This window comes from Mus musculus, chromosome 17, assembly GCF_000001635.26.
Source record: "Mus musculus strain C57BL/6J chromosome 17, GRCm38.p6 C57BL/6J".
NCBI lineage: Eukaryota > Metazoa > Chordata > Mammalia > Rodentia > Muridae > Mus > Mus musculus.
Window position 1 is genome coordinate 3,511,323 of NC_000083.6, and position 17,585 is coordinate 3,528,907.

The window sequence follows — 17,585 nt, forward strand, 5'->3', positions numbered from 1 at the left end:
AAATGTAGTGTAAAATGTATTAAACTAGTCTAACAATGTAACCGTGTCATGTTAGCATTGTACAGAGGCAACAGAAACACCAGAGCTGGCTTCTCCCACCTCCTCCCTTTCCTATGCGAGTGGAGTTGTAGGTCCAGAACCCATGGAAGGCTGGGCTTGGGGAATGGAGGAAGGAAGGAGCCTAGAATGTGGATAAAATATGGGGCTTGTTCCTTTCCGGTGACCGTTCTGTTTTGGCATTGGATATAAGTGATTACCTGCTTACTCAAGCAGACCAAGTGATCAGTGACATTCTGTGTTTTGTATGCTTTTCACTTTGTATGGTTGCTAGACTTAGAACAATGAGCTTTTAAAGCACATATAAGAAGTAGAAAGTGGACTGCCATATCCAGGGATCTACCCCATAATCAGCTTCCAAACGCTGACACCATTGCATACACTAGCAAGATTTTATCGAAAGGACCCAGATGTAGCTGTCTCTTGTGAGACTATGCCGGAGCCTAGCAAACACAGAAGTGGATGCTCACAGTCAGCTATTGGATGGATCACAGGGCTCTCAATGGAGGAGCTAGAGAAATTACCCAAGGAGCTAAAGGGATCTGCAACCCTATAGGTGGAACAACATTATGAACTAACCAGTACCCCAGAGCTCTTGACTCTAGCTGCATATGTATCAAAAGATGGCCTAGTCGGCCATCACTGGAAAGAGAGGCCCATTGGACACGCAAACTGTATATGCCCCAGTACAGGGGAACGCCAGGGCCAAAAAAATGGGAATGGATGGGGAGGGAAGTGGGGGGGAGGGTATGGGGGACTTTTGGGATAGCATTGGAAATGTAATTGAGGAAAATATGTAACAAAAAATATATAAAAAAAAAGAAGTAGAAAGTGGCAGGAACTGAAAAGGGACTGAGCTCCTTTTTTTTTTTTTTTTTTTTTTTTAATTTAGGTCAATTAGGTGTATTTTATTAGCAGCTCTATGTAGTCTATCAACCTGAAGTAAACGCTAAGTAAACAGACTCCTTAGATGAGCATGGCTTCTGTGGCAGAATTGTCGCCTATGTAAGTGTGTACTAACATACACACTTAAGTAAAAAACGTACCACTTCCTATTATTAGTAAACAGTGCTGCAGTCCCAGCCATTTGGGAGGCTGATGCAGAATTGCAGTATCAAAGCCTGCCTGGGTTTTAGGGTAAGTTCAAGGTCAGCCTAAGAAATTTAGACGGACTCAGTCTCAAAACAAAAAGTAAAAAGAGGCCCAGGCCAAGGATGTAGCTCAGTGGTAAAACCCTGGTCCAGCGGGCAGGAAGCATAAATCATCTCTATTACTAATATTAATAATAGGGGTGCAGCTTGACGCTTGCCTCACATTTGCAGACATTCCACCACTTCACACTGTGCTGATGGAGACTATATAAATAAAACAGTGAGCATGTACATTTTAGCAGTGAGCACATGTGTACAATTCTATGTCTAACATCAAAATCTCCATGGTCTCCACATCTTTGTTTTTACAATGTAGGTGACAGAGCTGTCCATGGGGGAACTTCTGATGCACTCTACAGTTTCCTGGTTGAATCCGTTCCTGTCTCTAGGAAAAGCCAGGAAGGACATTGAGCTCACAGTATTTGGTTGGTATTCCTTCCAGAAGTGTTAACAGTAACAAGCTTGACTAACACTGCTGTTCTTGCTGACTCCTGGTTTTGGGGAGTTGGGAAGATGCTGCTAGGGGAAGCACCTCATGAGGTGGTTTAGAAACCTGTTGTCTAAACAGTGCTACATTTCAAATCCTCTTCCTTCTCACCCAGAACTGGGAGAGCATGTAGGTAGTATGTTCTCACTGAGACCTAGATGCCCTGGCCTTAGCTGTCAATACAACAATGGATAAACAAATGCCAAGACCTGCTTTCCTAACCAGGGCAAAGCAGGTGTCAATGCAGTGGAATTTCAAGGACTTTGTTCCCAGAAAGCACCCAGCTCTAATTTAACCTGGGGAGAGTTTGCAGAGAATAACAAGACCTTTCTTCTTTTTCTTTGTCTCTTTTCTTTTTTAAAATTCCCTTTAGTTTTTAAGAGAGCTGTCATACTGGTTTATAAAGAAAACTGCAAGCTGAAAAAGAAACTGGTAAGAACAATGACTTTCAATTACTGCTGCCTTTTCATAGCTCTCCTTACTGTACTAAAAGCTTGCTAAGACTCATGGCCTCACTGTCCAACAGAATGTAACGCCATCCATCTTATTTTGTTACACTTTATTTTAAAGCACTTAAAAATAACTAAAAAACATCACACCCCGAGTCTACGCGGCTCGATGACCTTGTACAGTTAGAATAGCATTAGGCATAGAACATAGAAGCTGTGGAGCTTCCCGGTAAACTTTACACTTTCAGCGCTGACTCATATATCAATCATCAGAAGGAAAATACTCACGACGCGATTAGAACCAGAAACCAGCCAGTTTTATACCCTCTCCATAGCTTGAGTATATTACTTGAACTCAGTCCTTCCTAATTCCCCTGTAGTTTAGCCTTTCCTGTTCTTCTCATGTTATATTGTACATTTTACATACATGCATATGTAAATATAGTATGCAGACCCACTGCTGGCTAGATTCTGCACATGAGAGCATTCAGTTTTTCCTGAGACCCAGTGACCTCATTTAATATTTACTTTCTAAGTCCATCCACTTTATTGTAAATGTTTAATATCACTTTTCTTTGGGGCTGAGTGTCGAACCCCGTACCCCAAATTTTCCTTACCCATTCATCTTTTGATGGACAATTAGTTTGATTCCAGTTCTTTGCCACAGTGGATAAAGCAGCAATAAACATGGGAGTGCAAACATCTCTATGGTGGGCTATTGAGTTCTCTGCACATGTGCCTAGAAGTGTAATAGCTGTCCATCTATTTTAAAAGATTTATGACAAACACCTATGTGAGGCCAAAACAGAAAACTTTTATTCCCTGAAGATAATAGTACACAAGGTTCCATAAACACAGAGGGCTACCACGTTTTTGTTTTAGAACTAATTTTTACTTTGATTCAAAAAGTCAAGACCCAAGCAAAACTCCAAAGTATTTGATGAGAACTTTGCCACGGACACCATAAGCCACCAGCAGGTACTGGAGACTGCAGGAAGGCAAGGCTGCTGTCTTTGTAGAGATAGGGAACCTTGTGTTCCATGAACTCTCTCTCACTTTGGCATAGTCCCAGCTCCAAGCCTGGGAGGTCTTTGAGAACTGGGTGTGTACCTGGTTTGTATGTATCTTAGGCACACACATCAAGATACCTCTGTTCACTGTACACACGACTGTAACCTCTTCCTGGTGGTCTCTTGTGTTGCAGCCCTCGAATTCCCGGCCTGCTCACAACTCTGCTGACTTGGATCCATTTAAATTCCGCTGGTTGATTCCCATATCTGCGCTTCAAGTTAGACTGGGGAACACGGCAGGTAAACACTTTGGGGGGAAATGCAGTGACAAGGTGTGCTTTTCACATGTGGTATGGAAACATAAGGCTTCCATGTTAACAAGATTCCTGATAGAAAGGAATGGTTTATTTGAGCCCATGGGTTTCAGGCCCGTGGTACAGTGGCAGCATAGTACATTATAGCAGAAGCATGTGCGGGCAGACATCTGTTCATTGTGGTGGACAGGAAGCAGAGAGGAAGACAGGAGTGGGCGAGGGCCTTAGTGACTGAGAGCACACCTCTGACACACCACCCTCCCCCTAGGTCCAGTCTTACAGCTCCCACCCCTTCTCCCTCCAGGCTTGATGTGCATGGGCCTCGGGAACCCCTTTGAACCATTGCACCTGGGGTCACTTTTGCATGTACTCTTTAGAGAGAGAAAATGAGAACTGGGTTGTCTTGGTGTTTCTTCACAATCTTTTGGAAGAAACCAAGTGGCACTGGACGGCCTTTTACGGCCTCTGCATGGTTTCTTCACTTTTATACTCAACAACTGTCACCATTTCCTTTTTGCTGTAGGCTTTGATACCCTAAGATTAAAGTTCCACAAATTTATATTTTATGAACTTAGACATACTAGAAAATTCCTTAGTACTGCAAATAAAGAAAACGCAACAACCCCCCCAACCCCACCCCTCCTTGACTTAGAACAATGTTTGGAGGACCTTCTAAACTAACTAACTGGCAGGAAAAGCCTTTGATGCTAGAGACCCCCAAGGCTTCTGTGGTCCTGCCAGAGGCGCTTTATGTTTCTAAGAATGTGACTGCATGGGACAGGGGGGGGGGGCGGCTCTGTCACCTCAAGCTCTTGAGCAAATCGTCCTGTTTATCTCAAGAGGGGGAAGGAACTAGAACTAGGTAGCTGAGGCAAGATGTCTGCTACAAATTCAATGACAGCCTGGGCTACACACACACACACACCAGAAGCAAAAAAACAAAACAAACAAAAAACCCCACAATAAAAACTACCACCACCAAAACAACCAGGCACCTCCAAGGAGGGATGGAGAATTTCAGCCCAAGTTTTGTAGCTTTTTCTTACTATCACAGAGTGTGCCGTGGAAGGAAATGGAGAGACAGACCTCCGGATGTGTGAATTGTTGATACCCCAGGTATCCTCAACTGTGGGATTTTGGCAAAGTTGTGGACTCTTGTTTCCACTTCGTTTTCCCCAGGGACTGAAAATAATTCCACGTGGGAGCTGATTCATACCAAGTCGGAAATTGAAGGACGGCCAGAAACCATCTTTCAACTGTGCTGCAGGTACTTCCCTTGACACACCATGTAAGACTTCATTGTGTCCCTTTAAAGGGGAGGTAAGGTGCTGAAGAGATAGCTACGAAGCTAGAAGCACTTGATGCTTTTCCGCAGGACTTGGGATTGGTCCCCAGCACCCATGTTTTGTGGCTTACAACCACTTGTAACTCAAGCTCTGTGGGCTCTGACAACCTCTGGTCTGTTCAGTGACAACCCCACCCCCCCCAACAAGGAGTACACATATACACACAATTACACATAAGTAAATTAAAAAAAAACAAAACCTGTTTGTGGGGGTATGTTTTTGGTGCCCTCCTAAATTTTGGTATGAGGGCACAGCTTCACCTTAAGAAGAGCAGCTGACATACTTTAAGTCAGAAAAGTCAGGCACATATTGGTGGGGTAAGTTGCTAGCTTCTGAAGGGGGAGGCAGAGCTGGACAGGGCTTTACCCCTAGGAAGGTCCACAAAGAAGCGGAAAGACAGTCATCCTCTTCCTTTTCTTCCCTCAGTGACAGCGAGAACAAAACCAGCATTGTTAAGGTGATTCGTTCTATTCTGAGAGAGAACTTCCGGCGCCACATAAAGTGTGAGCTGCCACTGGAGAAGACGTGTAAGGACCGGCTAGTACCTCTTAAGAACCGAGTTCCTGTTTCAGCCAAATTAGGTGAGAATTTTGTCAGCCCTGTGCTTTAATGAAGAAAACACCATGAGGTTGTACTACAGCTATAACTAAATCTGTCAATGATCGAGAGTAACTTCACTTCCTCTTAAGAGAACCGTGCCTTTTGCCCTGTCGTCCTCTCATGAATAGGCCACCTCCAGTCCCCAGCCCCTTCCCTCACCAGCTGCATAATGCAGTGCACACTTACCTTTTCATGTCTCCCTCTAAGATAAACAGGAGTCTGGGGCTTTGCGTACTCTGCAGGCCTTCTAGCTCTAGGCTTCCTTAATTTGGACCACAGCCTGGATATACTCATCCTTCTGCGATCACTGCCTGCGGGTCATCAGCCTAGATTAAACTGTTCTTAATCTTTCTGCCTACTTTCCAAATTCAGCATTCTGTTGTTTCTTCCTTTAATTTTTTTCTCCCCTTAGTGGTGCTAAGGATTGAAACCAGGACCTTTTGATAGATGCTAGTTAGACCTTCCACCATTGAGCTATGTCTCTGAATTCTTTGAATCTTATAGGGCATATACAGTTTCCCTCTCCCTTCTCCCACACCAATTTGATCTTTCCATATCTGCATACATTCTATTGTATTGTCAAGATATTCTGTGGTTATCAAAAATGTGCTAATGGCTTATAGAAATATCCAAAACTAAGAATTCCCTTTCCAATTCTAGAGAACACAATCACTCCCCAACTCCCCCACATGATTGAATGCTCATAATGTTAATTCTCTTAATGTTGATTATAAATTCCAGCATAGACAGTGCTCAAGAGCGGTAAGGATATTTTTTCAGGTTCTAATGCAGCATCTAGGGAAATAAACGGGGAAGCTATGTGTAGAGGTGTGGTATAGTATTTCCAGATTACAAGGTAAAAGAATGTAACTTGAATTTTTATTAGTGATTAACTGTTCAATCAACTCATTGGCAAACTAGTAACTCTAGCCCTTATGGTAGTTGGAACTTTATTGTACTATCTCTATGATAAAGCTCTGGGAATCTAAAAAGCAGCTGAATTCCAACTTCATTTCAGACATGTCTGGGGGTGTGGCTAAGTGGGCACAGAGCTTGCCCAGCATTCTGTGAACTCCAGCATGCATAAAACTGGGCATGGTGGTGAACACTGGGGTCACAGCACTCGAATAGAGAGGCAGAGTTTAAGATGGTCATCAGCTAGATAATGAGTTTGAAGCCAGCCGGAGCTATGTAAGAGACCCAACAACAAAACCGTAAAGGCATCAGTAAACTCATGGTTTGACCTAAATGGTGTTGCCACCTACTACTCCCCATAATAAAATCTTCACACAAGTGTCATCCCTGGGGCCTTAACTCTACATTGCAGACTCTGTTCCGTGTCATGTGGAGAAAAATGTGCTTTTCTTCTTGGTAGCCTCGTCCAGGTCGTTGAAGGGCCTCAGAACATCCTCCAGCAGCGAGTGGCCCAGCGAGCCCAGCAAGGGCAACTCACTGGACTCAGATGAGTGCAGCCTGAGCAGTGGCACCCAGAGTAGCGGCTGCCCCGTAGCCGAGAGCAGGCGAGACTCTAAGAGCACCGAGCTGGAGAAAGACGCTCAGGAGGGCCTGGCGGAGTTTCCAGATGGTCTTATCAAAGAAAGCGACATTCTGAGTGATGAAGATGAGGACTTCCACCACCCTCTGAAACAGGGTAGCCCTACTAAGGACATTGAGATTCAGTTCCAGAGACTGAAAATCTCTGAGGAATCCGACGTGCACCCAGTTGGGCAGCAGCCTCTCACAGAGTCAGGTGAACAGCCCAAGCTGGTCAGGGGCCATTTTTGCCCCATTAAACGGAAAGCAAACAGCACCAAGAGGGGCAGAGGAACTTTGCTCAAGGCGCAGACTCGTCACCAGTCCCTGGACAGCCACCCAGAAACTGCCAGCATTGATCTAAACTTGGTCCTGGAGAGAGAATTCAGTGTCCAGAGCTTAACTTCAGTCGTCAATGAGGAGGGTTTTTATGAAACACAGAGCCATGGCAAATCATGATTTGTGTAGTGTGCTTACAATGCTCATTTGTTTTCAAATTGGTGGAAAAGAGAAACTGCAGGAAAACTATTCATGTTTGAGTTTTACGCAGTATATTTTTTCCACAAAACCTGTAAAGATTTAAGTTATTTTAATTTATTGTGAATCCGAAAACTAGATTTAGTTGGTCAGAATCTGTAAAGTACTAGCACCTATCCCTTTGGAGCAGCAATCAAATGATTTAGTCTTGTAATAAAATTGCATTTTAATTATCTTAGGTGCTTTTTTTTTCTTGGTAGCCTCATCCAGGTCCTTGAAGGTCCTCAGAACATCCTCCAGCAGTGAGTGGCCCAGCGAGCCCAGCAAGGGTGACTCACTAGACTCAGGATGTAGCCTGAGCAGTGTCACCCAGAGTAGCGGCTGCCCTGGTAGCCGAGAGCAGGCAAGGCTCTAAGAGCACTGTGCTTGGGAAAGTTGTGATTAACAGCTTTTAAGAGGGCCCCTACCCCCAGTCCTTTGGGCATTTTCTTTGAGCTGTTAGGTTTTGCTTTATTTAAAGCACTTTTATTTTTACATGGTTTAGAGGCACAACGTACAGATATTTCATTTTAGAAGGTTGTCATAAATGCTATTTTTACTAAACATGTCGTACCTATGCAGTATATACATTAAAGGAAAGCTTGCACTGTATCTACTTGGTATTTCTTTTCTTACCAAGCTGGATAGTAAAGTCACGAGGTCATCGGTATCTGTCTTTACAGAGAGGTAGGGAGATGCACACTCATCTGTGGGGATGCACACTGTCCACAGGGTGTCCTGGCAGGCGGGAGCCCTAAGGCAGCAATTAGAACCCGCAGCTTTCTGGGTCACCATCTTTTTCTTGGCCTTTACTTTTCTTTTGCTTGAGCTCCTCTCTGAAGTTATAAGTAAAGAGTTGTGGGTCTTCATCACACATTTTTCTGTATACATCACACAAACTCTTAAAATGCATGAGCGAGAGGTGGGTGGGCCGGAGAGTTGGATCAATGTCTGCCAACTGTAACAGCCTTCCAGTGCTTTCGAGGCGTTGTGCTTCAGGGAATAACATTCTGAAAGGAAAGTGGGGGAGGGGGAGGAATTTTACTTGAATTATTATGTTAATAATGATATATCTTTGTGCAAACTTCAAAATGACACATGAGTAGATGCCTGAGGCTTGGGTTTTGGAGTCTCTTGGGTCCTCAGGTATGATGCTCTGGAGGCAGGACTAAGGACTTGAAAGGTGTGCTCACAAAAGGAAAACTACCTTCCCTAGGTAAAATGAAACACATTTGATTTGCTCCATTTTAATAAAAGCTTTATTATATCTTATGTAGTAAATTTCTGATTTTGGTTCTCTAGAACCTGGATGTATTAAGTCTTCAAACCTTACTACAAAAGAATGACTCATTTTGCAAAGTGCTGTTATCTGTTCTGAAAACAATTCTCAATCTTTAAAACTCAAAGTATCTATTTTAAATTTCATTTTTAAAAATATTTGTTTACTATATGTAAGTACACTGTAGCTGTCTTCAGACACACCAGAAGAGGGCATCTGATCCCATTACAGATGGTTGTGAGCCACTGTGTGGTTGCTGGGAAGTGAACTCAGGACCTCCGGAAGAGCAGTCAGTGCTCTTAACTGCTGAGCCATCTCTCCAGCCTTAAATTTCATTCAATTAAACCAAGTCAACTATTTTATGAATGAACTTGTATGCTTGAAACCCTGCAAAAGTGTGGACCTTGATCATGGAGCTTATCCCAGGGGTGTGGCAGAAGCCATGGCAGGTAGAGGATAAACTGTCCTTTCAGCTTGACTCGCTGCTTAAGGTGAGGTGACTTAGATCAGTGAGCTCAGCTTCAGGGTGTAGTGTCTGATAACAGAGTCTCATACCTGGGACTACTCTGTGCTATGTCGTGACTGAAAAATATCAACACGTATCCTTCAGAATGTATTTCCGTATCTGACCCATATCTGTACAGAGGAAGGTGCACTGAAATGAGCAGGGCCAATCACTTAGTTTGTGGGAGGAGGGTTTGCCTTGGAAACAGTAGGACCAATTCCAGGGCTTCCAAAAGTAAGATGTACTTTTTGTGATGCCTACAACCTCCACTAGAACTAGCAGGTATAGATGTATATTTTAAAACTGGGGTCAACAAAAGGCAGGCTGATTCACCACACTTGTCAGCAAAAATCCTTTAAGAGGGTTTTATGAGTTGCTTTGGTTTCAGGATGCAGCTGCCTCAACACACCTGGAATCGTCTCCTGTACTAACCCACATTTCCTACATCCCTTCAGATTACCAAAATAGACCTGTCTAAATCTTAAAGAATGAACAATGTGTGCTAAACACTGAGGCCTTTTAAGCAGCTATATGTTGACTATATTAAGTAGAAACTTTAAATGCTGCCTCTTCTTCATTCTTAACTGACTATAATTGGATCTAACTAAACACTGTGAAACCTACTAGATAAGAAATTGGTGTGGTTGCTGCGGGGCCATGACTTGGACTTATTTTTCGGGAGGCCCCATGGGCCTGTGAAGAGCAGCAAGCCTGACAGAACAAAAGGGCTCCCTGCTGAGTGAAGGTGGGAAGACAGTCTATGATGACATTATGGCTGCTAAGAAGATATATTTGCTTTCTAGTTCTCAAGTGTGTCCTTAAAGGACAGAGACAGTAACTCATACAAACTGAGTCCTGACAGAAGCCAAGACCTTTCTAGCAACAAGTCAGCAAAAACTTTAGACTTGTGGGTTTTAGGTTGTATTTAAGACAAAACCAAACCTATATATGGCATCTAAGGTGAACCCAGGGTGTTTCCTCAGTGGTGGTGACATGCTGCTAACCACAGGACCTAAACTAAGAGCCAGAATCATACATGCCTTTTAAGCGCCATAAAGTCAAAAAGGATTCTTACCCAAGCCCTCGGTGGCAATATTTCCTTCGAAACTGAAACGCATTCTGGACAACTTTTTCTACCAGCTTGAATGGCTGCTTGATCTTGGGCTCTATCAAGGGCGTAAGGTGCACCACTCCTACATCAACCTTTATTGAGAACAATCATTAAAATCAAACATATGGCACAATGTGATTAAGCTTTCCCCAGTCTTTTTTTTAAAGATTTATTTATTTATTTATTATATGTAAACTACATTGTAGCTGTCTTCAGACACTCCAGAAGAGGGGGTCAGATCTTGTTACAGATGGTTGTGAGCCACCATGTGGTTGCTGGGATTTGAACTCTGGACCTTTGGAAGAGCAGTCGGGTGCTCTAACCCACTGAGCCATCTCACCAGCCCTCTTTTCCCAGTCTTGACGATCAAATCGAGGGCTTCTTGCATGTCTGGCAAATAGATGTTCTCACCCCACGCTCTGTCACTTGCCTTCCACAGGAGCATGGGCTCTCTAGTGCTTCTCATGAACCCTTCAATGCCTCGATTTTCTCTGCGTTCACAAGAAGCTAAGTTTTGGATGGTTACAGAAATCCCAGCTAGTTCTAACTATCTATAATGGTGGCCACTAGACCAGAGCCTGATGGTCACTACTTCAAAATGTAGAATTCAATGACCTTGAAAGCCTATCTGGATAACTGTCAAGGCCAGTAGGCAGGTGTGAGTTGGCGGTGGGCATTCTAGCTTTTCGAGAGTAATACAAACTGCAGTAGCAGTGCTGGCTATGGGGCAGGGATTCCCAAGGACTACAAGAGATGACTAGGACAACAGCCATTTTAGGTACAGATGCTGACTGCTCAGCTGGGCCGAATTCATGTGCAGAGACCACACAGGCCCAGAACTTTCAGTAGCAACTTTACATGCACCAGGAGGTAGAGGCTGGACTGATTTAACATGTCACTGTTGGACAATGTTTACGCTGCTACCAGCTGTTGAGGTGGTGTAATTACCAGACAACTAGCGTTTCAAACATGTGGTAAAAGATTTACCTCTGGCCTCTTTCAAAAATGGACTATTAGGAATGAATCATTGAGAATTATCACTATAACAGGAAAAATGTGAAGATAGGGAGGAATGGGTTCAACACAGCCCTGGTGAGCACCATCGAGATGCCCAACAGGTTATACAAGGTGAAGCCTCTAGCTGAGTAAAACACTGGCCTCGGGCATTGTTAATTTGCTCCAGAGGCAAAGAAAGCACAACAATTTAGGTAGTGTGGGAGGTGTTGCTGCTTTTCAAAAGAAGGTCTTGTTCCCCAGTCCCATTCTGGCATCATCATCTCTTAGGATAGCTTGTTTTCCAAAGTCCTGTGGTTGCATAACTCCTTTCACACTGGTTTGTTTTAAGTGTGTGTGTTGGGGGGGGGGGTAAGAGGCTAGAAGCTAAGATGTAAGACCTGGAAGAACAGAGAAGACAAGCCTCAGGTGACTAGGCTCCCTGGGCACCACAGCAGTGTTTCCACAGTCTGAAATGCCTCGCCAACCGGCTAGGAGCTTCCTCTCTCAGTGAACACTACTGATCCAGTTCAACATGCAGCTATACCAATCGGCTGTAATTGGCAGTAGATCTTTGACCACAGGGGCAGTGTGATTGGACACACAAGAGTGAAACTGTCCATGGGAGGGCCTTTCTAAACCAACAGGCTCCTAAATGTTTAACAAACTTTAGACTTCTTTGATGATTATTATGGTGAACAGATTATTATGGTGAATAACTAAGTACAACATTAAATGTTTTTAATAACTTTCTCTTCCGCACCCTCCCTCCTTAATAACATTTAATAACATGTTTCAACTGTGTTACTTAAGTTGCTCTGTCAATTCCTCGTTAACATATACTTCCTGTAAGACTCTTAGACCTGCACAAAACAAAAATGAGGTGGTTTGTAGTTACAGAGAGTCGTAAAGAGGGAGTTGTGGAAATAGCATGAGGTTTAGAATGCTGGTAAAAAGAAAAGCTGGTTCACTCTTAGGGTACTCTCTGGAAGAAACAAGGTCCGTACGTTGGGAAAGAGCAGCAGCCAAGGTGTACCATAGTGACTAAATGTCAAAGACTCTCCACAAACTCTGACATGCAATCTTTGTCACTCTGGCAAGGTCCTAGAGCATCTTCTATACTTCACCCTATGATGTCATTCTGTGACCCCCCTGTACCTTACAACATTTACCCTCTCTGGATTCCTGCCCTGCCTCTCTTTCAGCCACCTTCTTGAATCATCTCCAGTGTTTTTCACCCATTTCTCCCAAATACACAGTTAACTCTATTAAGTTCTTTTGTAGTCTCAGTACATTCAACAATTCAGTGGTCTCAAGTTACTTTTCAGCAAAACCCAAACAAATTAAAAAACTAATCAAAACCCAAACAATCAAAAAACAGCATGAGATAAAATTTAGCTTTCATCCAACCTGGGACTATGAAAGTGTCAAAATACTATAAGATCCAGATGCTACTAAGATTAAAGGTACAAGTTCAGGGAAAGATGCACTGATCTTCCTGTATGAAGCTGCCACTCACAAAGGTATTCTTGGATTTTTTAAGTAGACTTCATCCTTACTGCTTAATCTCATTTCTTTGCGATCCAGTTAGTGCTTGGAAACGTAAAGGTCTAAAATGCTACAGAACTATAAGAGCATTCCCTGTAAGCTAACAGACTTCTAGAGTTTGAATAATATAATTTCTGGTACCTAGTTAGGTTGGCATTGCATCAGGCTGAAAGAAAATTCTTATTCACAAATGTAATACTAAATGGCAGAACTCCAACACTCACTGGCAGAGAGCTCAGTCAGCAACTGTCCTGCACTGCGAGGATCACTCCTGTTCACCTGTTCACTCCTGTAAAAGCATTTCTTGAAATTACTGAGTGATAGAGGCCCTTTTCTCTAAAAACCACACTGAAATAGTTGGTTACTGTGGTAACAGATACAAAGTGCTTTTTACTTATAATTGAACACTTATTTAATACAACTATTATGTTTTTCTCTTGAATCCTAAATCTTTTGCATTAAAATAAAAAAAAATCAGGAAGAAAGCTAGATACATTTCAAATACTCTAGCTTCATCGTGGTTCCCAGGTATTGCAGCTGCTACTGTTGTCGCCCCTCCCCTGGAAGCCTGCACACTACCTTCTAGTGCTATGAAAGCTAGTCCTCAGGGAGGTGGCTTTCTAGTCAGGTCCCAACTGGGTCCTCCGTGTCTTGTTTCAAAGTGCATGGTGTCTTTAGCAATGGAGACTTAACCTTTAACCAAGGGCAACAGCAATAGCCTATATTGTTTTGTGAATCTCTTGGCCTTCCTTGAGTAAGAACTTGAAAAAGGGTTTATCGTGCCTGCTATTTAGGCGTTCGTTAGATGGTTTACGGCTTGTGGGAGTAGACCAAGTGGGGTAATTTTATTTAAACTATAGATTGATGACAGCATGTCATGATAACTCCAAGGATGCAACAGTGGCACTAATATGTTGGTGGTGACCATCTGCTGTCTAATTGGACTTAAGGCCTGCTCAACAGGAGGGAAATCATACTTGGTACTAGAAACCTAGTTGATTACTCAGGGTCAGTGATGTCATGGATATCAATATACAATATCCTACCACTACTTTACTAAAGCAGTGCAATTCCTAAGTGCATCCAAATGTCCTTATACCCACAGTAAGTGCAGCTCTTACCTTCATCAAAGAAACTTCCCTTTGCAAGAGACCATTATAGAAAACCACAACTGGTCACCATGTAAAGAACAAGTGATTTTGGGGTTCTCAGCTTCAACACCTGCAACACCACCCCAGCACCTGAAACTCAGCAAACGTCTCAGGAGATGGGGCAGAGAGACTCTTAAGAGTCCGAGGACCAGTGACTCTGTGAGATTAGGGCCTTATAGAAGTGACAGGGGAGCCTCATCCATGATCCGTCAGTAGTATGCCTGCTGGAACAAGCCCTGAAGAAGTGTACTTCCAATAGACATGTTAACATGAAGGGGGATCTTATGTTATCCCACCAATATATGAAGACCTAAAGAACGGCAAGAGCTGGAGAAATACTCTTCCCTAGGAATGAGCCTTCTAATTGGTTATCCAAATACCAAGGGTCAGCCCTGGAATAATATACATATAAGTAACTCTAAATGGACCCAGCAGACGGTATTTATGTATTTAGGTGCACCTGTGTGCATGTGGATACACAGGTGTACACACGTATGTGTACATATACACACATAGTTACTTACACACACACACCAATAAAGAAAAAGACAACATGACTTTGAGAGGGAACAAGAGGGGAAGGTATATAGGAGGAAGTAGAGGGAAGAAAAGGAAGAGGACATGATGCTAATTTTAGTGAGAGTAAAAAGGCCCCCTGTGGGGAGTCGATGGAGTCCTGAGTGAATGTATAGAGTTGACAATGAGCACAGCCATGTCAAGGACCCCAATGCCTCAGACTCACAAAAATGGCAAAGCCTTCCCCTGTGTCGCGCTCAGTGGAATTGGTCCAGGTAAGAATGTTATTAATGACTGACCTTCCTTTAGCTAAACTCAGTGTGTACAGAAACTATAAGCACCCCCAGCTTCCTCCTCCCATAGGACTTCAACCTTAAACTGTTCCCTCAGAGACCTCCTAGCGAGATCAGTTGACCTGCTTCCTCTTCCGTAATAAGCCTGCCTTCTTCCTAACGTTACTTTAGGCTGTAAGCAAAGGTGCTACTTGCTTTCTTAAGAGACTGAAAATGGCCTTGACTACACTGTACATACTCAGTCATGTCTGTGACCTCATGAGCACCTCTTTTCTGGAATCTCTTTCCTGCACAGCACACCTGCTGTCGTTTATTTAGTTGGGTTTTGTTTCTTCTGTTCTAGCAGCCTCCCAGAGATGCAGCTTCCAAGCCCTCTTGCCAAAGTACTGTGTTATCCACAACCCCACCATAAACAAATTTTCTGATAACCTCCGTGGCCTCGGTAGTGGCCCTCCATCCTAGGGGATCCTCGGATTTCCTCTCCTAGGGCTGACACCTTGCCATTCTCTGAAGCTGTCATTGGTTATTAGGATCAGGTGATGAGAGAATAGAAGAAAAACCAAAGGCTTGATATGCCGCTGGTTCTATGGAGGTTGTTTATAAAATACTTCAGAGACTGATTCACAAAGAGAAGCCACTGATATTAGCTAGGCTAATATCCATCACTAATCAACACCACACAATCTCACACGTTTTTCTTAAATAAGGAAAATGAAAATAGCTGGAACTGTTTTACCCATAGTAGACTTTGCAGTGAGCAGGCAGTTAAGGGTTGGAGGTGAAGCATGAAGCAGTAGAGAGATGCACACACCTTTTCTGAAGTGGTGTTCAGAGTATGTGTAGCTTCAGAAGCTGCACTGTGCTGCGCCTTCTTTCCATTCCTGCAACTTAGTTCTTTCTAACACAGCTAAGTCACTTAGCTCTAACTGGGTTTTCTTATCAGCAAAATATAGATTCCTTTTACCTCAAATGCTGTCTGCAAATTAAGTGTTACAGTGCCTTAACCAGAACCTAGCCTAAGCAGTTCAGTTCATAAAAGGTGGATATTATTAAAGATGTCACACGAAAGGATTCCAAAATGTCTTAGTTAGGGATTTACTGCTGTGAACAGACACCATGACCAAGGCAACTCTTATAAGGACAAGATTTAATTGGGGTTGCCTTACAGGTTCAGAGGTTCAGTCTATTATCTTTAAGGTGGGAGCATGGCAGCATCTAGGCAGGCATGGTGCAGGCAGAACTGAGAGTTCTACATTTTCATTTGAAGGCTGCTAAGACAAGACTGGCTTCCAGGCTGCTAGGATTAGGGTCTTAAAGCCTATGCACACAGTGGCACACCTATTCCAACAAGGCCACACCTACTCCAGCAGGGCCACTCTCTGGGCCGAGCTTATACAAACCATAACGCAAAATAACTTGGGAAATCCTAGTCCTGTTTAGAAATGATTACTTTTTGATCATTCAAAAGCAATCTATAAATTAACTAACATTTTATATATTTAAAAACAATGATGATTTTTTTTTAATCTAATACTTCTTAGACCCACCACAAACCAAGATCATACCTGGCTCAGGAGCCTTGCTATGATGAGGTGGACAGAAGTCTTCCCCATGGCAGGGCTGAACTGCTATACTGCTGAGGCACAGCAAAGCAGGAGAGGCTCTGAGCCACTTTAAAGGCAGAAACAAAGCAGCTGGCTGAATGAATGCATGCTGTGTACAGAAACAAGGATGCCATTTAGGGTTTGAGAGTTGACAAATGGAGAGTGCATTTGGGGAAAGTAAGGGAACAGTTTTGCCTATCAGCAGATAAAGCACAACTTAGGAGGTCACCACGCAGGCCTTCAGCTAAGGGCGATAAGATTTATCTACAACAGTCTATGAACTTCAAAGACTCCGCTTTAATATCCATACCACCAGTTGATAATGGTAAAGTTATGATGTCTCACTACATTTCTAACTATGCCCCAACTTAGGTTTCATTCAGCAGGTTGTCAGAACCCAGAGGTGGTCAGCCCGTCTACCGCTCATCTGCTAGCTAAAGGCTGTCTTTATTTTAATAGGCCTGGTATGCAGCCAAACAAACCCTGAAGGCAGCTGCCAGGCTGCTTCTGAAGCAACAGTAATAACAGTGCTGGCACCATAGTGCACACAAGTAAACTCTACCCCAGCATACAGCTCTAGAATCCTTTACGTATCTTTATTAAAGGGCATTACAGCTTTTAAAAAGTCAGACATTCAATGTCTAAAGGAGAAAAATAGTAATGCCAAAGTTGCAAAAGCTTGAGCTGAAAACACAAAACACTAGGAAAATCCAGACATTACAAACATGGACTATTAACTGCTTTCTAATACTAACCTCTGACACGTCTTAGTGTCTCTTTCTTGTGCTTTTTGTCTTTTCTATTTGTTCTATCCTATTCTGATGTGTATCATCATCACCACCACCACCACCATCGGTTTTCTGAGACAGGGTTTCTCTGTGTAGCCCTGGCTGTCCTGGAACTCACTCTGTAGACCAAGCTGGCCTCAAACTAAAGAGTTCTGCCTGCCTCTGCCTCCTGAGTGCTGGCATTAAAGGTGTGTGCTACAACTGCCTGGCTTATTTTTATGTTATTTTATTATCATTATTACCTTTTGTAGATAATGTTTGAATTCTAAAGAAAGAGAGAAAGGGTGTGGATTTGGGTTGCTGGGGAAGCGGGAAGCGTCTGGGAAGAGTTAAG

General features: G+C 43.2%; 2 protein-coding genes across 13 annotated transcripts in view; one reads left to right on the plus strand and one right to left on the minus strand.

Moving 5' to 3' along the window:
* Tiam2 (T cell lymphoma invasion and metastasis 2) overlaps nucleotides 1-8,075 on the plus strand; it is a 193,085-nt gene extending 185,010 nt beyond the window's left edge. For all 11 annotated transcript variants that reach the window (XM_006523225.4, NM_001122998.1, XM_006523226.1 and 8 more), the window contains 6 exons: nucleotides 1,525-1,633; nucleotides 2,069-2,127; nucleotides 3,349-3,454; nucleotides 4,648-4,735; nucleotides 5,241-5,395; nucleotides 6,790-8,075. In XM_006523225.4, coding sequence (XP_006523288.1) covers nucleotides 1,525-1,633; nucleotides 2,069-2,127; nucleotides 3,349-3,454; nucleotides 4,648-4,735; nucleotides 5,241-5,395; nucleotides 6,790-7,406 — 1,134 coding nt within the window. In that variant the 3' untranslated portion in view covers nucleotides 7,407-8,075. The remainder of the gene's footprint in view (nucleotides 1-1,524; nucleotides 1,634-2,068; nucleotides 2,128-3,348; nucleotides 3,455-4,647; nucleotides 4,736-5,240; nucleotides 5,396-6,789) is intronic.
* Tfb1m (transcription factor B1, mitochondrial) overlaps nucleotides 7,928-17,585 on the minus strand; it is a 38,547-nt gene continuing 28,889 nt past the window's right edge. The window contains exons 7-9 of one of the 2 annotated variants that reach the window (XR_385130.3): nucleotides 16,425-16,572; nucleotides 10,323-10,450; nucleotides 7,987-8,473 (exon numbers count right to left, since the gene is read on the minus strand). Coding sequence is in view for 1 of the 2 variants with exons in the window: in NM_146074.3 (NP_666186.1) it covers nucleotides 8,230-8,473; nucleotides 10,323-10,450 (372 nt within the window). In the remaining variant the exon portion in view is untranslated. Of the gene's footprint in view, nucleotides 8,474-10,322; nucleotides 10,451-16,424; nucleotides 16,573-17,585 lie in introns of both variants that reach the window. The other variant, NM_146074.3, reaches the window with a different exon arrangement.